Genomic DNA, 21,426 nt, shown 5'->3' on the forward strand with positions numbered 1-21,426 from the left:
CAACATTAACAATAATCTAGCAACAAATACACTTCTGCGGAAAATATGCTAACAATAACACTAACAATCTGTATTGAGCAGCTTTTCGTGGGTCATTTTCTGTCGACTATTGGTCTACACACTCGATAGCTAAATGATAAAGAGTACATTATTCATATTACAAATATTATATACACAATCACACACAAGTCACACAAATATACATATATTTATAACACGTAAGTACTAGCATAACTAACATCACACATACCACATAAAATATTAAAAACAATACGTATTGTAACCAAAAGAACACAAACAAATAACCCAGCGACACAAAAATTTGGTGGAAATTGGAAAGTTGAACATGAGAAAAAAGCGACAGATCAATTAGTAGTGAATATACAATATTCTTTTAACAAATTCGTATTTTCAATATAACAGCTGATGGTGTGAACCTCTACTCACGACGATCAACTTGAAGTTTGTTAGGCACACCATACACGAAACACAAGAATGAAAATAAAAAGATACAGATCATTAATGTACTACCGCTACATATTGTATATCAACAGATGTAACTGAAGTAACACAATAAAAACGCTATCCTTTCTGTATAAAAGAAGTTTTCTTTCAAGTTATTCGTTAACCTTTTGCTCAAATTAGGTCATTGGGTGTAGTATTTATAGCTCAGAAACGTTTTTGAGCTATAAATTGACGGGAGACTTCAACGTCATAACGGCAGCTAGCGACGAACTTATATGTGAAATTAATACTACACTCACGGCGTGTTTTCTAGAACAACCTTATCAGGAAAAAAATAGTCATCGCCACTTTCAAATGTGTCTCAGCTTTCCAATGCTTCTAAAAGCGAAATGTTTCATCGGGAAATTTCTGAGATATCTCTATTTTTAGTTTTTTGGTTTTAAATTCCTTTATTATTTATTGGAAACTTTAAACTAACAGTTCAGAAAACTTATCAAATGATGAGTTTCATGAGTCATTTACTCATCAAAATGTTTGCACATTTTGATGAGTAAGACAAGAAACAACTTTGTTGGAGGTTGCAAACCGCTAAACATTTTGAAAATTATGTTTTGTCTATGTTTTTGAATGTATGGGATTTATTCAGAAATTAAAATCATAAAACAGTGTAAAAATGTTTTTTTTTACAAGAATTATTTGATAATTACAAATCTTTTGTGTACAAATATCACGTGTCTACTCTGATTTAGCTTGTTCAACCGAAACTTTGGCAGGTTTGTGATTGTTTAATGGTATTTTTGAATTTTAATGAATAAATTTGATTTTTTCTTAAGCAAACATTAACCAGGAACAAAAATACAAATATGATTTGAAATCGAAAATGTACTACATATTACTGTAGCAAGCTTCAAAAGTCATATTTTCATGAGTATAAAATAAAGATAAAATTTTATAAAATGTTTTCTGTAGAAAATGCAATTAAAAGTAGCAATAAAACTCGAGTCTTCCAATTCAGAATTCTGAAAACACCGTCACAAACATTTATTTTTGTTTGAACAAAAATTAAATAGTATTTGACAAAAAAAAATCTAACATAAACTTTCTTTCTAAACTATTTGAACAAAAATCAAGACATATATATTTTTTAAGATGAGATTGAAGATGAGAGTCTTATAAACTTCTAAAATATTGCTAATTCCTTGATCATTTAATGCAAAATAAACTGAAACAATCATTTCATACTAATGAAAAGTATTTCTCCTAAAGCTAGCAACTGTAATTTGCAGTATAATTTCGAGTATAAAACATGTTTTTTATTCATGCAACTAGTTAGTGTTTGATTAAGGAAATATGATATTTATTCATAAAAATCTTGTAATTCTCTATCAATCTCAAACCTGTAGAAATTTCGGTTGTATCAGCTAATTAAAAGCTGAATCAGAGCAGACCGGTGTTAATTGTACACAACAATTATGTAATAATCTAGTTGTTCTTGTTAAAATAATATTTCAAGACGTTTTTATTATTTTATTATTTGAATAAATCCCACATATTCAAAAAAATCGGTTAAAACAAAATTTTCAAAATGTTTAGCAGTTTGCAACCTTCTACAAAGTTGTTTCTTGTCTTATTTTGCACATTTTGGTCAGTAAAATACACATGAAACACATCATTTGACAAGTTTCCTGGACTGTTATTTAAAAGTTTCCAATAAATGATCAAGGATTTTAAAAGAAAAAACTTAAAATTGAGATATCTCAGAAATTTCCCGATGAAACATTTCGCTCCTAGAAGCATTGGAAAGCTGAGAAAATTTCCTATAAGACACTTTTGAAAGTAGTGATGACTATTTTTTCTCCTTAAGGTTGCCCAGAAAACACGCCGTGCACTCAAACCCCGTTGGTTTGACACCAACTGTTGTCAAACGAACGGGGTCACTTTTTGGGTCTAATTATTTCGGCAATTTTGAGTCCGATCGGACAACTTTTTTTCGAATCATGCTGTTTCGTGGGGAATTGCTGTATAAGTGCTATCCAGTTTAAAATTTCATGAACTCATTTGCTTAAATATTGAGATTTTGATGAAATACTTAATTATTTTTTGTCCTGAAGCAATACGATCGCATCAGAATGATAATTATTTCTGATAGCTGCAATATGCAACTCGTTGAAAAACTATTTTTTTACCATTAAGGAGACCGAAACGAGTCGTTGAATAAATTATTTTGCAACCTGCAAAAAAAAAAACATTAAAATTAAGATTGAACAAGTAAAAATTGTATGTTCTGTGAGTTTCATGTCTTTGTTATGCATACCATGGAATTCTACACATACAATGCGCACGCCAAAGTTACGACGTATACGACATGAACGCACATAGTATTGGTGAATTCTCGTTCAAAATAATAATAAACTCCAACAACAAATTCCCCTTAAAATTCAACCTGTAGTCACAATCATAACAAAGAAACGTCATTTTTCGCAACATTATATATATCATTCGGTGCGCGTAGTTTGTACCATTCTGGAATAATCTTTCCAAATTAAACAGCAACATCCGAAATGATTGCCGGTGGTCATGGAGATCCTAATCCGAACAGCTCGTGGCTAGACTCGCGGGGCTTGTGGCTGGCGTACATACTTGGTATTCTAATCTTCCACATCGTACTGCTGGCTTTGCCATTCATTAATATTCCTTACGCTTGGACTATCACGAACATCACACATAATTTGGTATGTTTAGACCTGAGGTGGTTGTTTGTGTTGTTCTGTAATTATTATTAAGGTTTCTTTGATTACCATCAATTGCAGGCACATCTCTACTTCTTACACTCGATAAAGGGCGCCCCTTGGATGAGTATTGATACTGGGGATTCACGGAAGTATACTCACTGGGAACAGATTAACCATGGAGTTCAATTCACCGCCACCAGGAAATTTTTGACGGCGGCTCCGATTATTTTGTAAGTCTTCTTATTTGTTTTATGAAGTAATGAGAAAATGATAAATCTTTTAAATACTTTCAGATTTCTTCTGACTTGTCTTTACACCAGAAACGACATTGATCACTTTATCGCAAACTTCATCTCGCTGGTGGTTGTACTTGTCCCGAAGTTACCCCAGTTTCATGGAGTTCGACTGTTCGGCATTAACAAATATTAGACCAAGGTTTTGGGAAAAAATATCAACCGAAATATTCTGAACAACAGCTCATAATGTATGTAACCCCACGTTGTAGCTGAAAGCATTTGGTGGGACACTCTACTGATTATTGTATACAAGGAAGGAGAATAGCGCGCTGGTTTGAAAATAGCGATCAGGAATGTTAATTTTAGATAAAAACAGAGAACATTGATCAGGATTTTGTAGTTGTGTTTTGAACGAAGACTGGTTTGGGATAATATCCTGGGCTTAAAAGGCATATAAAAATAGTGTTAGGCATGGGATGACTTATACAATTGTGAGATTGATGTATGAATGTTAGCTGAAATTGTACTATTGAGGACAAATAAATATGTGGATGTTCAAACCTATTTCTAGATTGTTTAATAACATTTAAAATAAACGAAAAGTGCCTGCCAATTCTCAATTTATAAACTACGAGAACTGCACTTATTATCCATAAAGACTTTGGGGGGATAGAAAAAAAAATTGGAACTTAAAAAACTCAAAAATTTTTTTTTCGTTATCTTATGTTGGGTTGTTTAGTATTTATTTGGAAATGTAAAAAGGCATAAACCACTCGGGTTTGATCAAATATCAGGTTACCGGGCTCAAATATAAGAAACTTTAAAACAAACTGAAGACACTTCGGCTAATCGAATTTCGAATAATCAAACCTCCGTATAGAATTAAAAACAATCTTATTTCAAGCCCAATTTACATTTTTTTTAAATAACACAGAATGCAAAATACATTGTACACAGCAAATAATGTAGCAATCCAGCATTGCTTGCCTTATGAAATTTGATGTAATATTACACTCTTAAATATGTAGCTCATAGACTAATAAGTCTATGATGTAGCCCATCAGTATATGGTAAACCTACTTAGTCGAAATGTCAAGCTCATATTCTTTCCATTCTTCATCGGTCTATTAGCCGAACGGGCTAAGGCGTCAATTCTCAATGTTGGTGCTGGGATTACGTCTTGTGTCTTTTTTACAAAGGTGATTTGCATGCGACTTTGCCATGCTGTGATAACAGTCATGCTACCGTATTTTTTTAAATATCAATAAAAGCTTGTCCCAACACTTAAAACTTGTAAAAAAGCTTAAAAACGCTATACGTGTATTTATTTTAAAATCAATAATTGATCAATTTAAAAAATATCAAAAATCAAATTATTCGCTCTACAGCATTGCCTTGGCGTTCTCGATTGCGAGATTCCTACTTGAAACTAGGTGTCCGAAGGCTTGATTGTTGAGGCAATTGCAAACCTGTTAGCTTCCATCCACCCCGGGATTCAAACTGGCTGCCTTTGGATTGTTAGTCCAACTGTCTACCAGCGACTCCACCGAGACAGGACCCAGGGAGACGACTCCTACACCTGGACTGAGCTAACGACCTGACCTTTTGTTTAGGTTAGTCCGGGGCCAACATTTACTTCCCTGTCAGACGGAAGGCGTGATCAGACAAATCTCGTCTCGAAAAATGCCGTGCCGTACTTAAACACTTAGGAGCCCAGGGCGGCGAAGTCCTTGTAGTTAAAAGGAAAACACTAGTGGTTGGTACTAGCAATGGTGGTCGACAGCTATACCTTCAATAAACATCGTTAACCCTTCACAATGGCAATAAATCACGCAATGAACGAAATAGATGATAATAACTAATAATCAAATAACTTAATAATATATGATAGAAGATGTTAGATGAATGAAAAAAAAAAACATATTTCGAGTAATAACACAATAAGAAATGAGAACTTATCACGAGACCAAAACTGTCAAATTAATTTGGATGTTGCCAAAATCTGATGGATCTTTGGTTTAATAAAACCAATAATATTTTATTTATTTTTTGATAATAGCATTACTCTGGAGTTTGATTTTAAAAGGTCCTATAAATATAGGAATTCATTCCCATAGCCAACCAACCATTTTTTATTTTTGTACTGTACCCCCATAAATACTCGGCATTTTTTTCTGTTGCGTGAAATCTGAGTGTGTGCATTTCGTTATACTTTTTGTTTCAAACATTCCCAAAAAGTACCAGAAATTTTAAATTTTTATGATTGCCTCTCCCTCGCCATTGATTGGGGGACAAAAACTTTAAATAAAATTATTACAATCGTAATTGTAATTTAGAAATAAAGCAAATTTCTCAAAGTTTGGTTATATTCCACCGTTTGCATAAGTCTACACTATGCTGCCAGCCTGTCACCAACATATCCTGTCAACATAAAGTCTCCCTCACTCACACCAGCTCGCGGGCATTTCTTTGTTTTCATTTTCGCCCCATCATTGCGTGGTGGTTATGGAGCAATTCCATGCCAAATAGGGAATCGGTTGTACCCGACCCTCTCCGATTTCAATGAAACTTTGTAGACATGTTATCCTTCGCTTATATAAGCCATTTTTGTGTATATGGAGCCAGTTCCACTCGATAATGACATTTGAGAAGGGCGTAAGTGTTTTAAATATTTTTGTAATTCGGAATTTAAATATTTCTGTATTTCGAAGCCGTTGCATCGTATCAAAAAGTGGTCAAAGACAAACTTGTAGGAAATTTGACGGGCTTTTCGATAAAAATACACTGAAAGAAAAAAACACCCAACTTTTGTGAGATTTTTTGATTTTTAAGTTTAAACGTCAAATTTGAGGGGAAGCCCACGATTTTTTTTCGTTCAAAATTTTTGTGAAGATAGCCTAAGATGTTACAAAAAGACTCACGAAAAATGCAGGATGGAGCAACTCACCTAAAAATACAAAAATCATTTACTGAAACTGTTTTTTTGAAAAGTGCTCTAAACGTCAAAATTTTCAAAAACCGAATACGGGAATCGATTTTCCAGACAATTTTACATAAAAGTCTCCATATTGACCATTGTCCTAAGTCCAATCCTTGTGAAGTTACAGCGGTTTTAAAAATAAAAATGTAGAAAAAATAGGTTTTTTGATGGTTTTTGGCAATTTCTATATGACAGACTTGATTTTTCAGTCTCGTAAATATTTTTACCGGAAAGCTCGTCCAATTTCCCATAAGTTTGTCTTTGACCACATTTCAATTGGATGTATGGGCTTACAGATATAAGCTAATTTACTATCCAGGTTACTATACTACACTGGAGACAATATGGAGACTTTTATGTAAAATTGTCTGGAGAATCGATTCCCGTATTCGGTTTTTGAAAATTTTGACGTTTAGAGCACTTTTCAAAAAAACAGTTTCAGTAAATGATTTTTGTATTTTTTTAGGTGAGTTGCTCCATCCTGCATTTTTCGTGAGTCTTTTTGTAACATCTTAGGCTATCTTCACAAAAATTTTGAACGAAAAAAAAAATCGTGGGCTCCCCCTCAAATTTGACTTTTAAACTTAAAAATCAAAAAATCTCATAAAAGTTGGGTGTTTTTTTCTTTCAGTGTATTTTTATCGAAAAGCCCGTCAAATTTCCTACAAGTTTGTCTTTGACCACTTTTTGATACGATGCAACGGCTTCGAGATACAGAAATATTTAAATTCCGAATTACAAAAATATTTAAAACACTTACGCCCTTCTCAAATGTCATTATCGTGTGGAACTGGCTCCATATACACAAAAATGGCTTATATAAGCGTAGGATAACATGTCTACAAAGTTTCATTGAAATCGGAGAGGGTCGAGAAAAAAGTACCTGAAAAATTCCTGTTTTGGGCTGGAATTGCTCTATGTTGTCTGTGCATAGCTATGCTGCTGCTGTCACCAACCAACCCTTACTCTCTCTTTCTCGATCTCTCTCTCGAGAGAAATCATTTTTGTTTGTGTGCGAGCGTGAGTTCTCTCAAGGGTAGATGCGTGAGTTACCACCCGCCTCCACGGGAGAGTCCTTTTATGCTTTGTTCGATGAGTTTTGATGACAATGTGTGTGTGTGCGTGTGCGTGTCGGGGGAGCATGTCGACGTTGCGTTGACGATGGGTGGCCGTCTCTCTGCCCTCCCCAAAAATAGAGCATAATACAACAAAGTAACAATAATTTTCCTTCCACGCATACACCATAATGGCATTGAGACGGCGGCGGGCGCGAGGTCGTCGACCTGCCACTTTCTTAGTACGCACAATCGACCACGGCGACGATTTATAAGCTGTTTCCAGTCGCACTTTTCATGCACACTGAGATTTAATTGGAGGATTTTCGATATTGGAAAATGTTGCTTGTCAATAAAAATATGTTCACATTTTCAAAAAAAAATAGTTGAAATTTCCTACAAAACTTTAAATTTAAAAATTTCTTTTTAGTGTGTACTTTTGATTGTCGAAGTGTAGCAGACAAAAATGACACAATTAATATTAAACAGTTTTAGTTAGTCTGTCATCGGGCGATTTTTCCATCATCCTGTGTAGCGTGTCGCGACTTTTTGACAATACCAAACAGTTTAAAGCATGTAAGAGGGGAACATTTTTAGGTTATGTCCACGTGTCGTGCCACCCGCGCCTCATTTTGCGGTACGGAAACGTAGTGTGTTGGGGACACGTGCGCTCTCTTTCGCGTGTTTGGTTTTCTATGGGTGATAAATGGTCCGCTGGTGTTTGATGTAGACTGTTGATGATCTGAATTGATTGCTTCGCTAATAGTTTTTTTTTTCGAACATGCTGATAACTTGTTGATTGTGGGACGTATTTGAAATATGGAATTACTGTAGATTAATGGTTCAACCGATTTGGACCGTTCTGGCCTCATACGATCCGTCTTAGAGTTCCACAAGACCCTAGTTAATATTATGAAGTTTAGAAAAGTACTTCAAAAGTTATGCAAAAAAAAACGATTTTAGCTAAACTTCGGAAGATTGTAAAAAGGGTGGTTTTTGTAAGAAAACCCGTCATGCTATATATTGTTAGAAAGGTATTTGAAAGACCTTTCCAGCGCGTTCCAAAGATTGAACATATGTCAACCCCATCAAAAGTTATGAGCACTTAAGTGTTATTTATACACTTTTTTGAGGCCGGATCTCAAATATTTTGATGAAAAAGTTGTCCGGATCTGTAATGCAACCATAATGCAACCGGATAATGAATGCAACCCATCGTGAGGTAGGTAATCAAGTAGGTAATTAAAAGATCTTTCCAACGAGCTCAAAAGATTGAAGATCTGGCAACCCTATAAACAGTTATACGTACTTTAGTGTTTTTAATACAGTTTTTTGAGATATTTTGATAAAAATAAGTGTGTGTATTCACTTTATGAATGCAAGGAAGGCACCAACTTCCTAAAGGTGGATTAAATAACGTCTTTAGTTTGTACCCCGTTGGTTGGTCAAACGAAAAAGTGACGAACTGTCACTTTTACACGGCGCTCACGCACAATATCAATACAAACGTTTGGTAGTGTGTATTAACTCCGCGTAAAAGGGGTGTCAAATAAAAAAAAAAACTGATCCCGTTCGTTTGACAACAGTTGGTGTCAAACCATCGGGGTTTGAGTGTACCAGGGGAAAGGTAAAACAATACCTTCTATGGTTTCCAGTCCAGACTCGCAAAGTCTCCAAGCCGAAATTAAAACTCTAAAACCATATTTAAGTCAAATTTAAATGGTTGATTGTCCTTGATAACTACCCAATGCTTTTTCTCTCTATTCCATATTAGCCGGCATCCTGCATTTAAAAATTCTAAATCACTTTAGAGTAGTTTAGTGGTTATACTAAAGCTCGACAATCAAAAATAAGACAAATCCTTTTTGGAGACATTCAACAAGAATGAAAAATTAAACAAAATCACAATTTTAAAAATTTAGAAACCAAACTTTACATTGAAATAATCGAAGCCAATCATTTGTGCATACATCCAACATAAATAAATATGTATTTGACACATTCGGTCGTGACGTTACAACGGTTTAACGTTTCCTTTTTGTAAAGGTATTTGGGTAGAACTCGGAAATTTCATAGGTCTTATCGCTTGCTTAGGGCGACTCCCAAACCTTTACCTTTCACAACTATCCATTCCACGCGACGCTTACACAGCCCGGTGGTCCTGTTGTTTAAAGTCAATGAAATTTGGTCAAACGGTCAATTTGATTCGAGTTTTTTCTAAGTAAGTCAAGCATTAGCATTTCCCGTGCTCCGCATCCTTTTTCCTCCCCTGGTGAGTACTGTCTGTCCTGTTCTGATAAAATTGGTTTTAATTCCTTTTAATCAATTTCTAAGCAACCTGGGCTGAACAATCATCACACATCCCTGGGTTTTGAAAAGCAAACTATCACAAAAAGGGTGTATTGCTTGCGTTGTAACGTCACGGAAATTCTAAATGTTGTATATTTGCGAAAAAATTACCAATTTCGATCTACCCATTTGCATCAGGCGGGAAATTAATCCTATTTTCAGGATATGATCAGCTTCGGAATGATGGTTCCTGATATTTCGTGGTGTATCTCTTATCGAGACTTGCGACATGGAATTAAATGTTCTGTTCAGATTCTGTGAAGTTTACCATGGCAGCTGAGAAAGTTATACTCCATGTTGTCGTCTCTTTTTTTTTGCTCAGAAACTAGCTGATTATCTGGTCACCCTAAAAGTGTGTAGACTTTTTGACGTCTCCAAGCAACCCACTTTTCTGGCATCGCTGGGCCCCGCTGAGTGCTCCCCGCTTGACTGCGAGTTCGCACCACTGCCTGCTTCAAAGCTGTTTCTTCTCTCACGCGAGTCAAGTTCGGAAGAAGGTTGCTGCTGGCTAGCTTGGTGATTTTTAAAATCGTGTGAAAAACAGCAATCCAGCTCCCGGAACGGGCCAGCAGTATGTGGATTACGGCCTACGGTGTCACGGATTAGCGGAAGTTGTGGAAAGGGGCTTCGGCCAACGCGCTGGTAAGTGGAATCTGCTGGGAAAGTTATGAAATTGAAAGGAAAAAAGAGGTTTTTTTTTCTTCTCTGCCTCTTGGTTGGTTGATTGGGTGGAAGAGCGTGTGGGGTGGATGGGAGGTTGATGGAGTGAGAAAGGGACGTCGGTGGGTTGAGTGCCGAGAGCGAGAGAGAGTCAGAGAAGATCGGACAGTTTGAGTGTAGTGGTGAGAGGGGTGAGAGATACTTTGGGTGGGTCAGTGATGCCAGGTGGAGCATCTTTTGGGGTGGTGATTTCAAAACATTCAAATTTTGAGCAGTTGAGTTAGGGTACACTGCCTGCCTTAAATTCGGCTGATATGAAAATTAAAAGGAACCATTCGTCTTTCATGCAATAACAAATTTATATGTTGGTATGGGAATGGTACCGTCAACTGGGGCGAATCGGGACACATGGAGCGAATTGGGACAGCAGTTTTAACAATGTTGCTGCACAATATTGTGATTGTTCTGATTGGTTTTGATTAGAACAGACTCAGACCAACAAAATGACATTGTGTACATCTGTTTCCAAATTTAAAGGCTTTAAGTGCTCTGTAAACTGCTGTCCCTATTCAGACTGTAGTCCCGATTCGCCCCAGATGACGGTAATTATAACATGTTTCAGGAAGGTATTTGAAAGCTCTTAATTTTGAAGATCTAAAATCCGTATTGAAAGTTATGAGCACTTGTGTGTTACTTCTAAACATTTTTGGATCTTAAATGTTTGGATAAATTTTATGACCGGACCAAACATTTTCTACGGAAAATTTTCTACAATATTCAAGCATTATCAAATTGTTGAAGTGAAGGAAGCGGAGAATGTTGGATTGAGGTTGAATGTAGCGAAGACGAAGTATCTGCTGGCAGGAGGAACCAAGTCGCTTAGGGCTCGCATAGATAGGACCGAGCGTGACGATAGACGAAGACGAGTTCGAGGTTGTGAAGAAGTTTGTGTACCTCGGATTGTTGGTAACGTCGGACAACAACTGCTGTAGAGAAATTCGGAGGCGCATCATCTCCGGTAGTCGTACCTAGTTAGATTCCACAAGACCTTAAGACCTGGTCACCTGCACGTTATTTGAACCAAGTAGAGGATGATCTGGAAAGTGTGGAAGTTTTAACGCGGAGTTGGAGAGAAAGAGAAAATCTAAATTATTGGCAGAAACACTAAATTATTATAATTTGGCAACACTATATGACAGCGGTTCTCAACCTGGGGTACATGTACCCCTAGGGGTACCACGAGCACTCTAAGGGGGTACCGGGAGACAAACCCCGTAATGGTGGACATTTAAACATAATATTTGAGAGAAAAAAAATACAAACGGATTTGAAGCAAAAAAATAAATACCATATTTAAAGTGCAGTGAATTACGGGCGAATTGTTTTTGACCAATCAGAAAATTTTCAAAACATATTGAGTGATAAAAAAATAATTTGCACTTGTTAAGAAATTTTAAGAAATTGAAATAAAGTGTACGGTTTTAGAATATTTTTTTCTACAAATATTCGTTTCAAATTTGTAAATTGTGCCTGCTGCCACTGGGTGACTCACCACACATAACCTTCGGACGTCTAGAAATGAGCAGAAACTTGCAACAGAGACCAAAAAAGACCCGGGGGTCGTTAAAGTGGATTGCTTTGCTTTTTTTTGCCAGCTGCCATTTATTTAAAACATACAAAATGTTGAAAAAAATATGTTTCATATTTTGAATATTGTAAATTCGACCTTTCTTTGCTCAAATATTACACAGCAAAAAATCCGATGGTAAAATCGCATGCAAAAGCATGCACATCACCTTTGTCAAAATAAACACATAATACTACACCCTGCATGTACAATATTTGTAAACACAAAAAATTAGTTGCAACCGCCGAGATTCAAACCCAACACCAATAGTAAGGACTGGCGCCTTAGCCCACTTGGCCATCAGACCGATGAAAAGCTAAAGGATAAACGCATATATATGCTTGACAATTCGGTCAAGTAGGTTTCCCATACTGATGGGCTACATATTTCAGGGTGTAAAATTACATAAAATTGCATAAAATAATGCAATATTTATTTTACTGCCCAGATACATGCAGCTGGATTTCTACTTTTTTAGCTCTATAGTTTTGCATAAAATTAAAACTAGGATTTTTTTGTGATTGTTATATCTTGGAAATTATGGATCTCATTTTAAATGGTACGAAAACAACAACACAGTGAATATAGTTCTAAATTTAAAGATCAAGGCTTTTCCTTCAAATTGACACACAAAATACACTCTTCTTATATTTTTTTGTGACCTGTACTCAGCAACAAAAGAATGGATAAAAAAATGTTCAAAAAAAAGCAGTAAAGAATTTTCTCTACCATTCGATTTTTAGAGATGAAATATAATATAATAATAATAAAAAAAGTACTATTAAATTAAATAGCATTTTTTAATCTGAAATCAAAACAGATTTTGATAATCTTTTAAATGTACAGTGAGTCAAATATTTGTCCGTACCCTCCCCGTACGGAAACTTTTTGTGATGTAAAAGTACATAAAATTCGACTAAAGTACCAAGTTTTATACATCAATCGACGCGGCAGAATGTCCTCTTCAAGATCCTGTCAATGGATTTGAAAAAAAAACTTATTCTAGAAAACTACAAAAATAGTTCACTAAAAATGTTTTAAAAAGAGGTCAAATTATTGTCCGTACTAATAAAAGTGCAATATCTGATCGATTTAAGTGAATTCTTTTATGAAATGTTGTTTCTGTGTCAAATACAAGTACCTCTATCCAGTTTTTGACAACTATGAACTTCTGATATCTTTGTTTATATTAAAAAATGGTTAAAATTTAGTTTTTAAGTTAAACTTATCAAACATTAGTTTATAAACAACTATTTTTTTAAATGTTGATTTCATCTTTTTTACTGACATTTTTCGACCAAAAATACTGTTTCGGAACAAATACGTTAAACAATCCGGATTGTACCGGAACCGGGTTAACCCCCAGAGGAAAATTTTATGGTGGTGAGATAAAGGACAAAAAAACACCTCTTGCAATTTGAAGCATCCAAATTCGTCCACTACAGCCCGATTACGAGTCCCTAGTCTGAAATTTGAAATTTTCACTTTTCGTGCTTAAAATTTGCTTAGAATTTCTGTACCGTCCTGGGTCAAAATGTTTGGGTCAAAATGTTTGGGTCAAAATGTTTGGAATTAAAAGAAAAAAGATACAATAGCATTGATTTTTTTTTATAATGACTTCAAAAAAGTACTATTGAATTAAATTGCATTTTTAAACAGATTTTGAAAATCTTTTAAGAGCGAGTCTACGAACAGGGCATACCCCTTTGTATGGGACGTCGTTTGGACCTCACCAATCTGCCTGAAATTTTCAGGGGTTGTTTGTACATACAAAATATGAGCACTCAAGGTCAACGGGAAGTGGGGCAAATCGGGACACAGAGTTTGAAGGTTCAAAAACGTCAAAAATCTTAAAAAAGGCTATAATTTAGGCAAAATTCAATTTATTTTCAAAATTCAAAATGCATCTGAAAGGGCTTAAGAAATGCAACAAAATGCAGGGTAGAGCATCCCAATTGGTTAAATCTAAAGGGAGTTATAGGCATTTTAGTGAAAAAGTAGCATAATTTTAAAACTTAAATAAAAAAGTGTTCCATCCAGATATCAACTCGGTTCGACCTGCAGCTTGTTGGGGACATCTGGGACTACCATCTGAGACAGAGAACGTTTTGGGTAAGGCAGTTTAACATATTAAATAGACACTTTTACTTTTTGTGATTTTTTTGGGTGTAATTTTTTGCTCGGGGGACCCCTTAGATCCCATTTTCTAGTGATAGTTTTATCATATTCGTGTTCCTGAGATAATTTCACAATAGAAACATGCATAAAAATGTTCATTTTCATCCATTCTAACCCTTGAAAAAATTAAAGTTAAAAAAAAAATAAGATGCTGCTTTTTTCGGGTGTCATCTAGTATCCTTGGAAATGAACTTGATTTTCAATAAATGGGAATCGAAGATTTTTTTAACTTTCATGTTTTAAAGGGTTAAAATGGAAGAAAATTAACATTTTTATGCATGTTTCTATTGAAATTGTCTCAGGAACACGAATATGATAAAATTATCACCAGAAAATGGGAACTAAGGAGTCCCCGAGCAAAAATTTGCAACCAAAAAATTCACTAAAAGTAAAAGTGATTATTAAATATGTTAAACTGCCTTACCCAAAGCGTTCTCAGTCTCAAATGGTAGTACCAGATGTCCCCTACAAGCTGCAGGTCGAACCGAGTTGATATCTGGATGGAACACTTTTTTATTCAAGTTGGAAAATTATGCTATTTTTTTACTAAAATGCCAATAACTCCCTTTAGATTTGAACAATCGGGATGTTCTACCCTGCATTTTGTTGCATTTTTCAAGCCCTTTCAGATGCATTTTGATTTTTTTTTTAAATAAGTTGAATTTTGCCTAAGTTATAGCCTTTTTAAGATTTTTGACGTTTTTGAACCTTCAAACTTTGTACCCGATTTACCCCACTTCCCGTTGCCCTAGAGTGCTCATATTTTGACCAGATGCTAGTTTATATGTACAAACAACCCCTGAAAATTTCAGGCAGATTGGAGAGGTCGATGCGAGATGGGTATGCTTTGCTCGTGGACTCGCTCTTAAATGTAGAATTTGGGCAGTTTCAAAAATATCTCTTTTACTCATGTATTTATGGTTTGTATTATGTGTTTACAAAAAGAAGTAGGTTTTTGGTGCCACTGCTTTGGTGGCTTTTCCTGCCTTAAAAAAAGTAAATAAATTCAATTCAATTCAAAAACAATTCGTCCGTCATCAAAAATTTAAATTTTAACTCCCGAATAAAAAAATCATGTATTTATGTTTTGTATTATGTATATACAAAAAGAAGTAGGTTTTTGGTGCCACTGCTTTGGTGGCTTTTCCTGCCTTAAAAAAAGTGAATAAATTCAATTCAATTCAATTCAAAAACAATTCGTCCGTCATCATACATTTTAATTCCCGAATTAAAAATTCAAAAAAATATATGTATATATGAAATGTCAATGAAAATTTAATTTTCAAAATTGGAATGTAAAAAAAACTCAAGCAACGAAAAATTTCATGTATGAACACGAGGGGTACCTGCAGCTCAAGTAACAGAAAAGGGGTACCTAGCCAAGAAAAGGTTGAGAACCGCTGCTATATGAGATATCTAGACATAATTAGAATATTTATTTTAACCTCCCTCAGGCTTTGCGTTTTGGGCGCCCTGGAGCCTCCTGAGGGCGCTATATCATTTTCATGAAGGCGTAGCACAAATCGGCAACTTGGCAAATTTGCAAAATGCAAAGTTTCTCTTGAGCCCTGCTGAGGGCGCCAAATTCTTCAAGGAGGGCGACATTTTTGTTAAAGAACTTGTTAGTCGACGACTAACCTACAGCTCAGCCCTGTGTTCAAGCTTGTCAAGGTTAGTGTTAGACGCTGTAAATTTTGAGGAAAATTATTTCTGGACCCATTTTTTTTTTGTAAATTTATATAACTTTGAAGGGTCATTAAAAATATGAGTAAGTTTCATTTGGTTACCATAAACAAATCTAGTATCATCGCTTTTTCTTGTTTTGTCCATTTCTACGCACATTTTTCCAACCATTCCGTCGACATCCAAAATATTCAGCATGTGAGTTGTGCGAGAGTGTGCGTATGGGGATGATGATGCCACAGTCAGTCGTCGCGCTGATGTTCTTTGCTGGCGAGCAGTTTTTTTCCTCCTCCCCGTGAGCTTCACCATACAATGTGTGGTGTCTCTCAATGCCAAACCAGCCAGCCAGTACCAGAAATTCGTCTGCTGATTTAAGACTGGACACATACAACGGCATGGCATTACCTACACTAACTGTCGGTGTGAGCATGTGTGATCCATGTCATTACAGCTAAGCCGTGGTGCCATGGATTGATATCGCTATTTGAAAAAATGAATTTTGGATAAGAATTCAACTAAGCGAAAAACATTTGATTTCAAAATAAAAGAAGACACTATAAAAATATAAAAATTCATAACTTTGACATCAGCTGTGATCAAAGATTGTTTTAAGAATTTCAAATTGAGTTCAAATCTAGTTGATCTCGCTGCTTCGAACTGCTTTTGTTAAATGTTTTATAATAGTTAGAAAACTAATGTTCTCTATGTTTTATCGAACTGGTTGTAATCTTTTCTAATACGGTTTTGTACCTAATCTTTGTTCCGATTTGTTCTGCCAAACACACAGTTCAAATTGTGTAGCATTTTGGCGTGAGCTCCTTCGCGACTTTCGCATGTGTATGGTCAAGAGAGTACCGAGTACATCAAGAGTGTGAGAGAGAATATTAAATATAAGAGCTGAAGGCCTCCGCCGTAGCCTTCTGCTGCTGAACTGAGTGTATCGACGGACGACATACAACGACAATCCAAAGGAAGAAGGTAACACACAGAGCAGCAGCAGCAGAAGCAAAAAGAAAAAAAAAAGATGTTGGAAAAATGATTGAACTTTGCCAATTTCAGAAAAGATTTTTCCTCTCACTTCCAGACGTTTCAACAAAGGCGCCCGGACATCGTCGTCGGAGGCAGGCCCTAGCTGGAAGGTAAAGTGATTCGCAATAAAAAGTGCTGGAATATTACTGCCTGGAAAACGCGACGTGACGGAACCCCAACCAAGTGCCAGAACGTCCAGCAGTGTGTGCAAATCGCTGGGACAGGTCGATTTCACCTGTGCGTTTTGTTCGTCGGTCGTCGTCGGGGGCGCCTAGTTTCATGGAACATCCGACACGGGAATCGATCTGGACGACGCGCAGCAGCTGCTGGTGGTGCCAGCCGGATTGTACTTTGGCCACTTGAGAGGCTACCGAGGAGAGAGGGAGGAGAAGTGGTGCAGCCGCCAGTACACAAGTGCCAAAGTGAGCAATCTGATTCCATTTTATATATATTGTTACTTGAATTGTGTGTGCTGTGTGGCCGTGTCTCGGTCGCGAAAAATCAAAATGTAAGCTGGTTAGCAAAATTTGCTGCTTCTCGTAGGCATGTAGAAGCAAAGAAAACCCAGTTGTATCGAAGAGAAAAAAAGACACGGCAAAGATTGAGCAAAGAAAAAAAGAAGTGATTTTGTGGGAAACAGAGAGACAGATGTGAAGTGGCGAAAAACGTAATGAATGACGTATGGACGAGCAGCACTCTGCGAAAAAAAAAATAATCGCGAAGATGGTGAAGCGAAACGCAAACTTCGCGAAGAGCTAAGAGTTCATACGTGTGAGTGTGTGCGCTGTGTGCTGTGTGGGGATCATCCAGCATGGTGTGGAATAGGGGGAAGATTTGAAATCTGATTTTTAAAATTATGCCTTTTTGTGATGTTAAAAAAATGCCAAATCTTCAATATTTGTTCTTTGTTTTCAAAGGAATGTTTCCAAAAATGTAAAAACTAATGGGTTCCCATGAAAAAAGTCGTAGATTCCATCCAATCTACGATTAGCATGTTTTTAGCATAGGTTTGGTTCCACTTTTCTTCGCGATATGATAAACTCACGCACACTTACACATCAACTTGATTGCCATTTATAATTAGACTTTAAACACACTGAAACCCCGATGATTTGACACCCATTGTTGTCAAACGAACGGGGTCACTTTTTAGTTTGACACCCCTTTACACGGAGCTTACACACATTATCAAAGGTTTGTTTTGATAATGTGCGTGAGCGCCGTGTAAAAAGTGGCAGTTCGTCACTTTTTAGTTTGACTTTGACCAACCAACGGGGTACAAACTAAAAAAGTGTCAAACGAAAAAGTGACCAACCACCGTGGGTTGAGTGTAGCACACGTGCTTTGTTACTCTATTTTTAAAGGAAATTCACGTTCAACTTCCAGATGAAAAACTCTTAGCAGGCCAAGGATTGATACCTGAGAGCATGCAATGGCACTGATCTTGTAGTTCTGTTAGATCATCCGAATTATGTTGATCAGAACAGTATAGCTCTGGTTCCTTGCATGTGTCCTATTTTCTTACCTCCACGTTGGCTTGGTTTTCATGATGACCTAGCTGGTGGCCTGTGGAAACGGATCGTAAACCTTTGACCACCGCGGGTCAGAGTCGAGACGGCTAAAAGAAAGGGACGTGACAATGTGGGAAAGGAAAGTAATTTGTGATTGTAGACGGTATTGTTTTGATTCGCAGTATGTCGCAGTGTTGACTGCTGTGGATGTACCTGAAACATCGCACTACGGGGTTTCTCTTCTTTTTCTTCTCAGCTACCACCTATCTCCTATTTTTATTTTGCTCTACTGATTCTCACTTTTTCACTGATTCTTCTATTTAATATCAATCATTTGATTTTGATTTTTCTAACTTTTGATTGACTTATCACTTATAGCTTTTCCACTCTTTTTTACAAATTGATACTGTTGTAACAAACTTTGTTTTTTTTTTCCTTAAAAATATAATTTTCCCTAATGTACTAGTAATATCAAGTCTATTTATCATTTGCCTAATCTTTTTTGACTTTATTGCGAATTTATTTATTTGTATAATTCTTTATCTGTCCTATAAATTATCATTACTATAATCTAAGCTTGTTTTGTATCTCTATTTAATAACTATTGTCTTATTTTACATCTAATACATCCAGCTTCTCATTTTTATTCTTTAAAATACGCTCATCATTCTCTAACTATTGATTCTTGATTTTTATAAAATATATTCTCTTTCACTGTCTATTGTTTTCAATCTTCACCCTTTTTTTTCAAACAAGTGAGGTTTGAGCCCTTACTCAATTTATGGAATGGTTAAAGGATTAACACAAATATTACTATTGTACTTTTGAAAAACTTTTTTTAAATGCTTAGGACCAAAAATTGTAACAAAACACCGCGACAAAAGAAATAGCAACATATAAACACGACTCAACACTAGGATTCAGGAGAAAACAAAACACAGGAAAATAACAACTAGTTTTTAAATTCAAACTAAAAATAAAACAGTTTTTGCTTTAAAATTGGTAGGCACACTATAAATGATTAGGCGCTTCTACTTACATCACCCCCCCCCCCCCCCCCCCCCCTTATACTTACATCAAGCCTGCCCCAGCCGAGTTACGGGCAGTAAGATAAGATCGGTCAAGGCCCGTTCTTACACTAAAAATTACGAATTTTGAACTTCCAGATGAAAAACTCTTGGGATCTTTTGAGCGTTGTGCAATTCTAGTAAGAGTAGCATTAGAATCTAACAATCGAAAACAAAGTTAGATTTCATAAAAACCCTAATCGTGAATCACCCCAATTTTTAACCAAATAATAATTTTGCGATCAAGACCTCTTATTTTTGCAGGGTTGTAGTACATCTTTTTAAATCAGTCAATGAAATCGAACCCTGGTCGGGTTCGCCGAACAATTGTTTGAACCCGTTTTTGAACATTTGTCTTATGTTTTTAGACGGGAAAACCGTGCAAACCAAACAATTCTATACTACTTTTTCAAAACAACCAATGCGCCATGGGTTTCCTATTTACATAGGACCTTTTGAAAAAGTAAGCGAGAATTGTTGTCACCAGAGTTCAAACCCAAAGTCACCAAAGTTTGAAACTCAACGTAAACCTGGGTTGTGTTCGAACATCCGCACAAAAGAGAAACGAAAAAAGTTGCTGTTTGGACGCGGGTGGGAAAATTTTGATAGAAGTTCAAACAATAAACGGTTCGGCCAATGACTAATTAAAATGGTAAAGTTTGGTCTTCAGAAATGCTGCTCAAAAGATACTAAATTTGAGGTTTTTGGAAAAAAAACTCAGTCAAGTTTCATGCTTTAGAAAATTGTTTTAACGACAAAATTAGGTGAAGATGGTATAGATCTTGCCGAGCTCCCGTGGTCTAGTGGTACGGGTTTCGCTTTGTAAGCGGAAGGTCGATGGATTGAAACCCATCTGGCGAGGCAAAAGGGGTAGGTGGCGGTCGAGAGGGGATTTCGGCTGCTGCGGGAATTGATTTGTCAAGTCCCAAGCCTCCCCAAAACCCATCACATCCAATCTCTCGGACGATCTGTTGGCGACTGAGTCTGAGCGTTGAAGAACTCTGCAGCAATACACAGAGAAGAGCTTCAAATGCTACTTTCGACTCGGTCACATGCTCTCAGGCAAAATTCGAGCTGAAGTTTGGGCTATATGATCGGTAACGATCTCTAGATGGGTCAAAAATAAACGAGATTTCCCCTCAATCTCGCTCATCTCCACGTCTTCGGATCGGTATCTCGTGCTCGTGTGGCATGGCATTGAGTGATTGGTTTGGGGAATGAGAGGGGGCAACTGCTCGAATAATTCGTCAAAAACTGTCTCGCTCAAACAATAGCGCTACGGAAGACGATCGTTCGGCAGGCTGTGTATAGCAGCAAAACAGAAAACCTGAGAACAGATCATACTACAATAGATACGCAAGTGTCGCAGTGGTCCGTGTCTGTTCACAGTAAAAAAAAAAAAAAAAAAAATGGTATAGATCTTGCAACACTGTTTGAATTATTTAAAATTTAAGTGCGATTTTGGACCTTTAAAAAAACAAGAAAAAAAATTTTTGGATGTGTATAAATTAGATTAAAAACAATAAGCGTGTTTTTGTACCTTTTTTATACGCCATGATATCTCACGACTGACTGGATAAAACTGGCTAAATTTTTGAGTCACTCACATAGTCCTGTGACTCCCTCATTCCCTCTTAGGTGTTTCGTTTGAAACAAATCAAATTATTCGCTCAACAGCATTGCCTTGGCATTCTCGATTGCGAGATTCCTACTCGAAACTTGGTGCCCGAAGGCTTGATTGTTATCTACACCGGGATTCGAACTGACGACCTTTGGATTGTTAGTCCAACGTGCTTACCTGCGACTCCACCGAGACAGAACCCAGGGAGACGACTCCTACACCTGGATTGAGCA

General features: G+C 36.4%; 4 protein-coding genes across 10 annotated transcripts in view; 3 read left to right on the forward strand and 1 right to left on the reverse strand.

The window, feature by feature from the left end:
* Positions 1-21,426, reverse strand: part of LOC120427341 (neuronal membrane glycoprotein M6-a) — a 119,041-nt gene that overhangs the window by 36,553 nt on the left and 61,062 nt on the right. The window lies entirely within an intron of this gene.
* On the forward strand, positions 2,942-3,997 carry LOC120427347 (ORM1-like protein). Its single transcript, XM_039592204.2, has 3 exons — positions 2,942-3,197; positions 3,276-3,427; positions 3,491-3,997. Exons 1-3 carry the CDS (start codon positions 3,027-3,029, stop codon positions 3,624-3,626), a joined length of 459 nt encoding a protein of 152 aa, XP_039448138.1. The 5' UTR covers positions 2,942-3,026; the 3' UTR covers positions 3,627-3,997.
* LOC120427342 (transcriptional activator protein Pur-alpha-like) overlaps positions 10,317-21,426 on the forward strand; it is a 32,276-nt gene continuing 21,166 nt past the window's right edge. For 2 of the 5 annotated variants that reach the window (XM_052707372.1, XM_052707374.1), the window contains exons 1-2: positions 10,317-10,459; positions 17,050-17,416. The gene's annotated coding sequence lies outside the window, so the exon portion shown is untranslated. Of the gene's footprint in view, positions 10,460-16,815; positions 16,944-17,029; positions 17,417-21,426 lie in introns of those variants that run through there. The other 3 variants (XM_052707373.1, XM_052707375.1, XM_039592198.2) reach the window with 3 other exon arrangements.
* Positions 10,359-21,426, forward strand: part of LOC120426849 (transcriptional activator protein Pur-alpha-like) — a 125,649-nt gene continuing 114,581 nt past the window's right edge. Inside the window, exon 1 of the mRNA XM_052707371.1 lies at positions 10,359-10,459. The gene's annotated coding sequence lies outside the window, so the exon portion shown is untranslated. The remainder of the gene's footprint in view (positions 10,460-21,426) is intronic.

This window comes from Culex pipiens, chromosome 2, assembly GCF_016801865.2.
Source record: "Culex pipiens pallens isolate TS chromosome 2, TS_CPP_V2, whole genome shotgun sequence".
Lineage (NCBI taxonomy): Eukaryota > Metazoa > Arthropoda > Insecta > Diptera > Culicidae > Culex > Culex pipiens.

Bases quoted from the DNA above. Each gene is read 5' to 3' on its own strand.
- LOC120427347 (XM_039592204.2), top strand. From the start codon at position 3,027: ATGATTGCCGGTGGTCATGGAGATCCTAATCCGAACAGCTCGTGGCTA. The intron at 3,198-3,275 runs GTATGTTTAGAC...CATCAATTGCAG, and splicing joins CGAACATCACACATAATTTG to GCACATCTCTACTTCTTACA. The intron at 3,428-3,490 runs GTAAGTCTTCTT...AAATACTTTCAG, and splicing joins ACGGCGGCTCCGATTATTTT to ATTTCTTCTGACTTGTCTTT.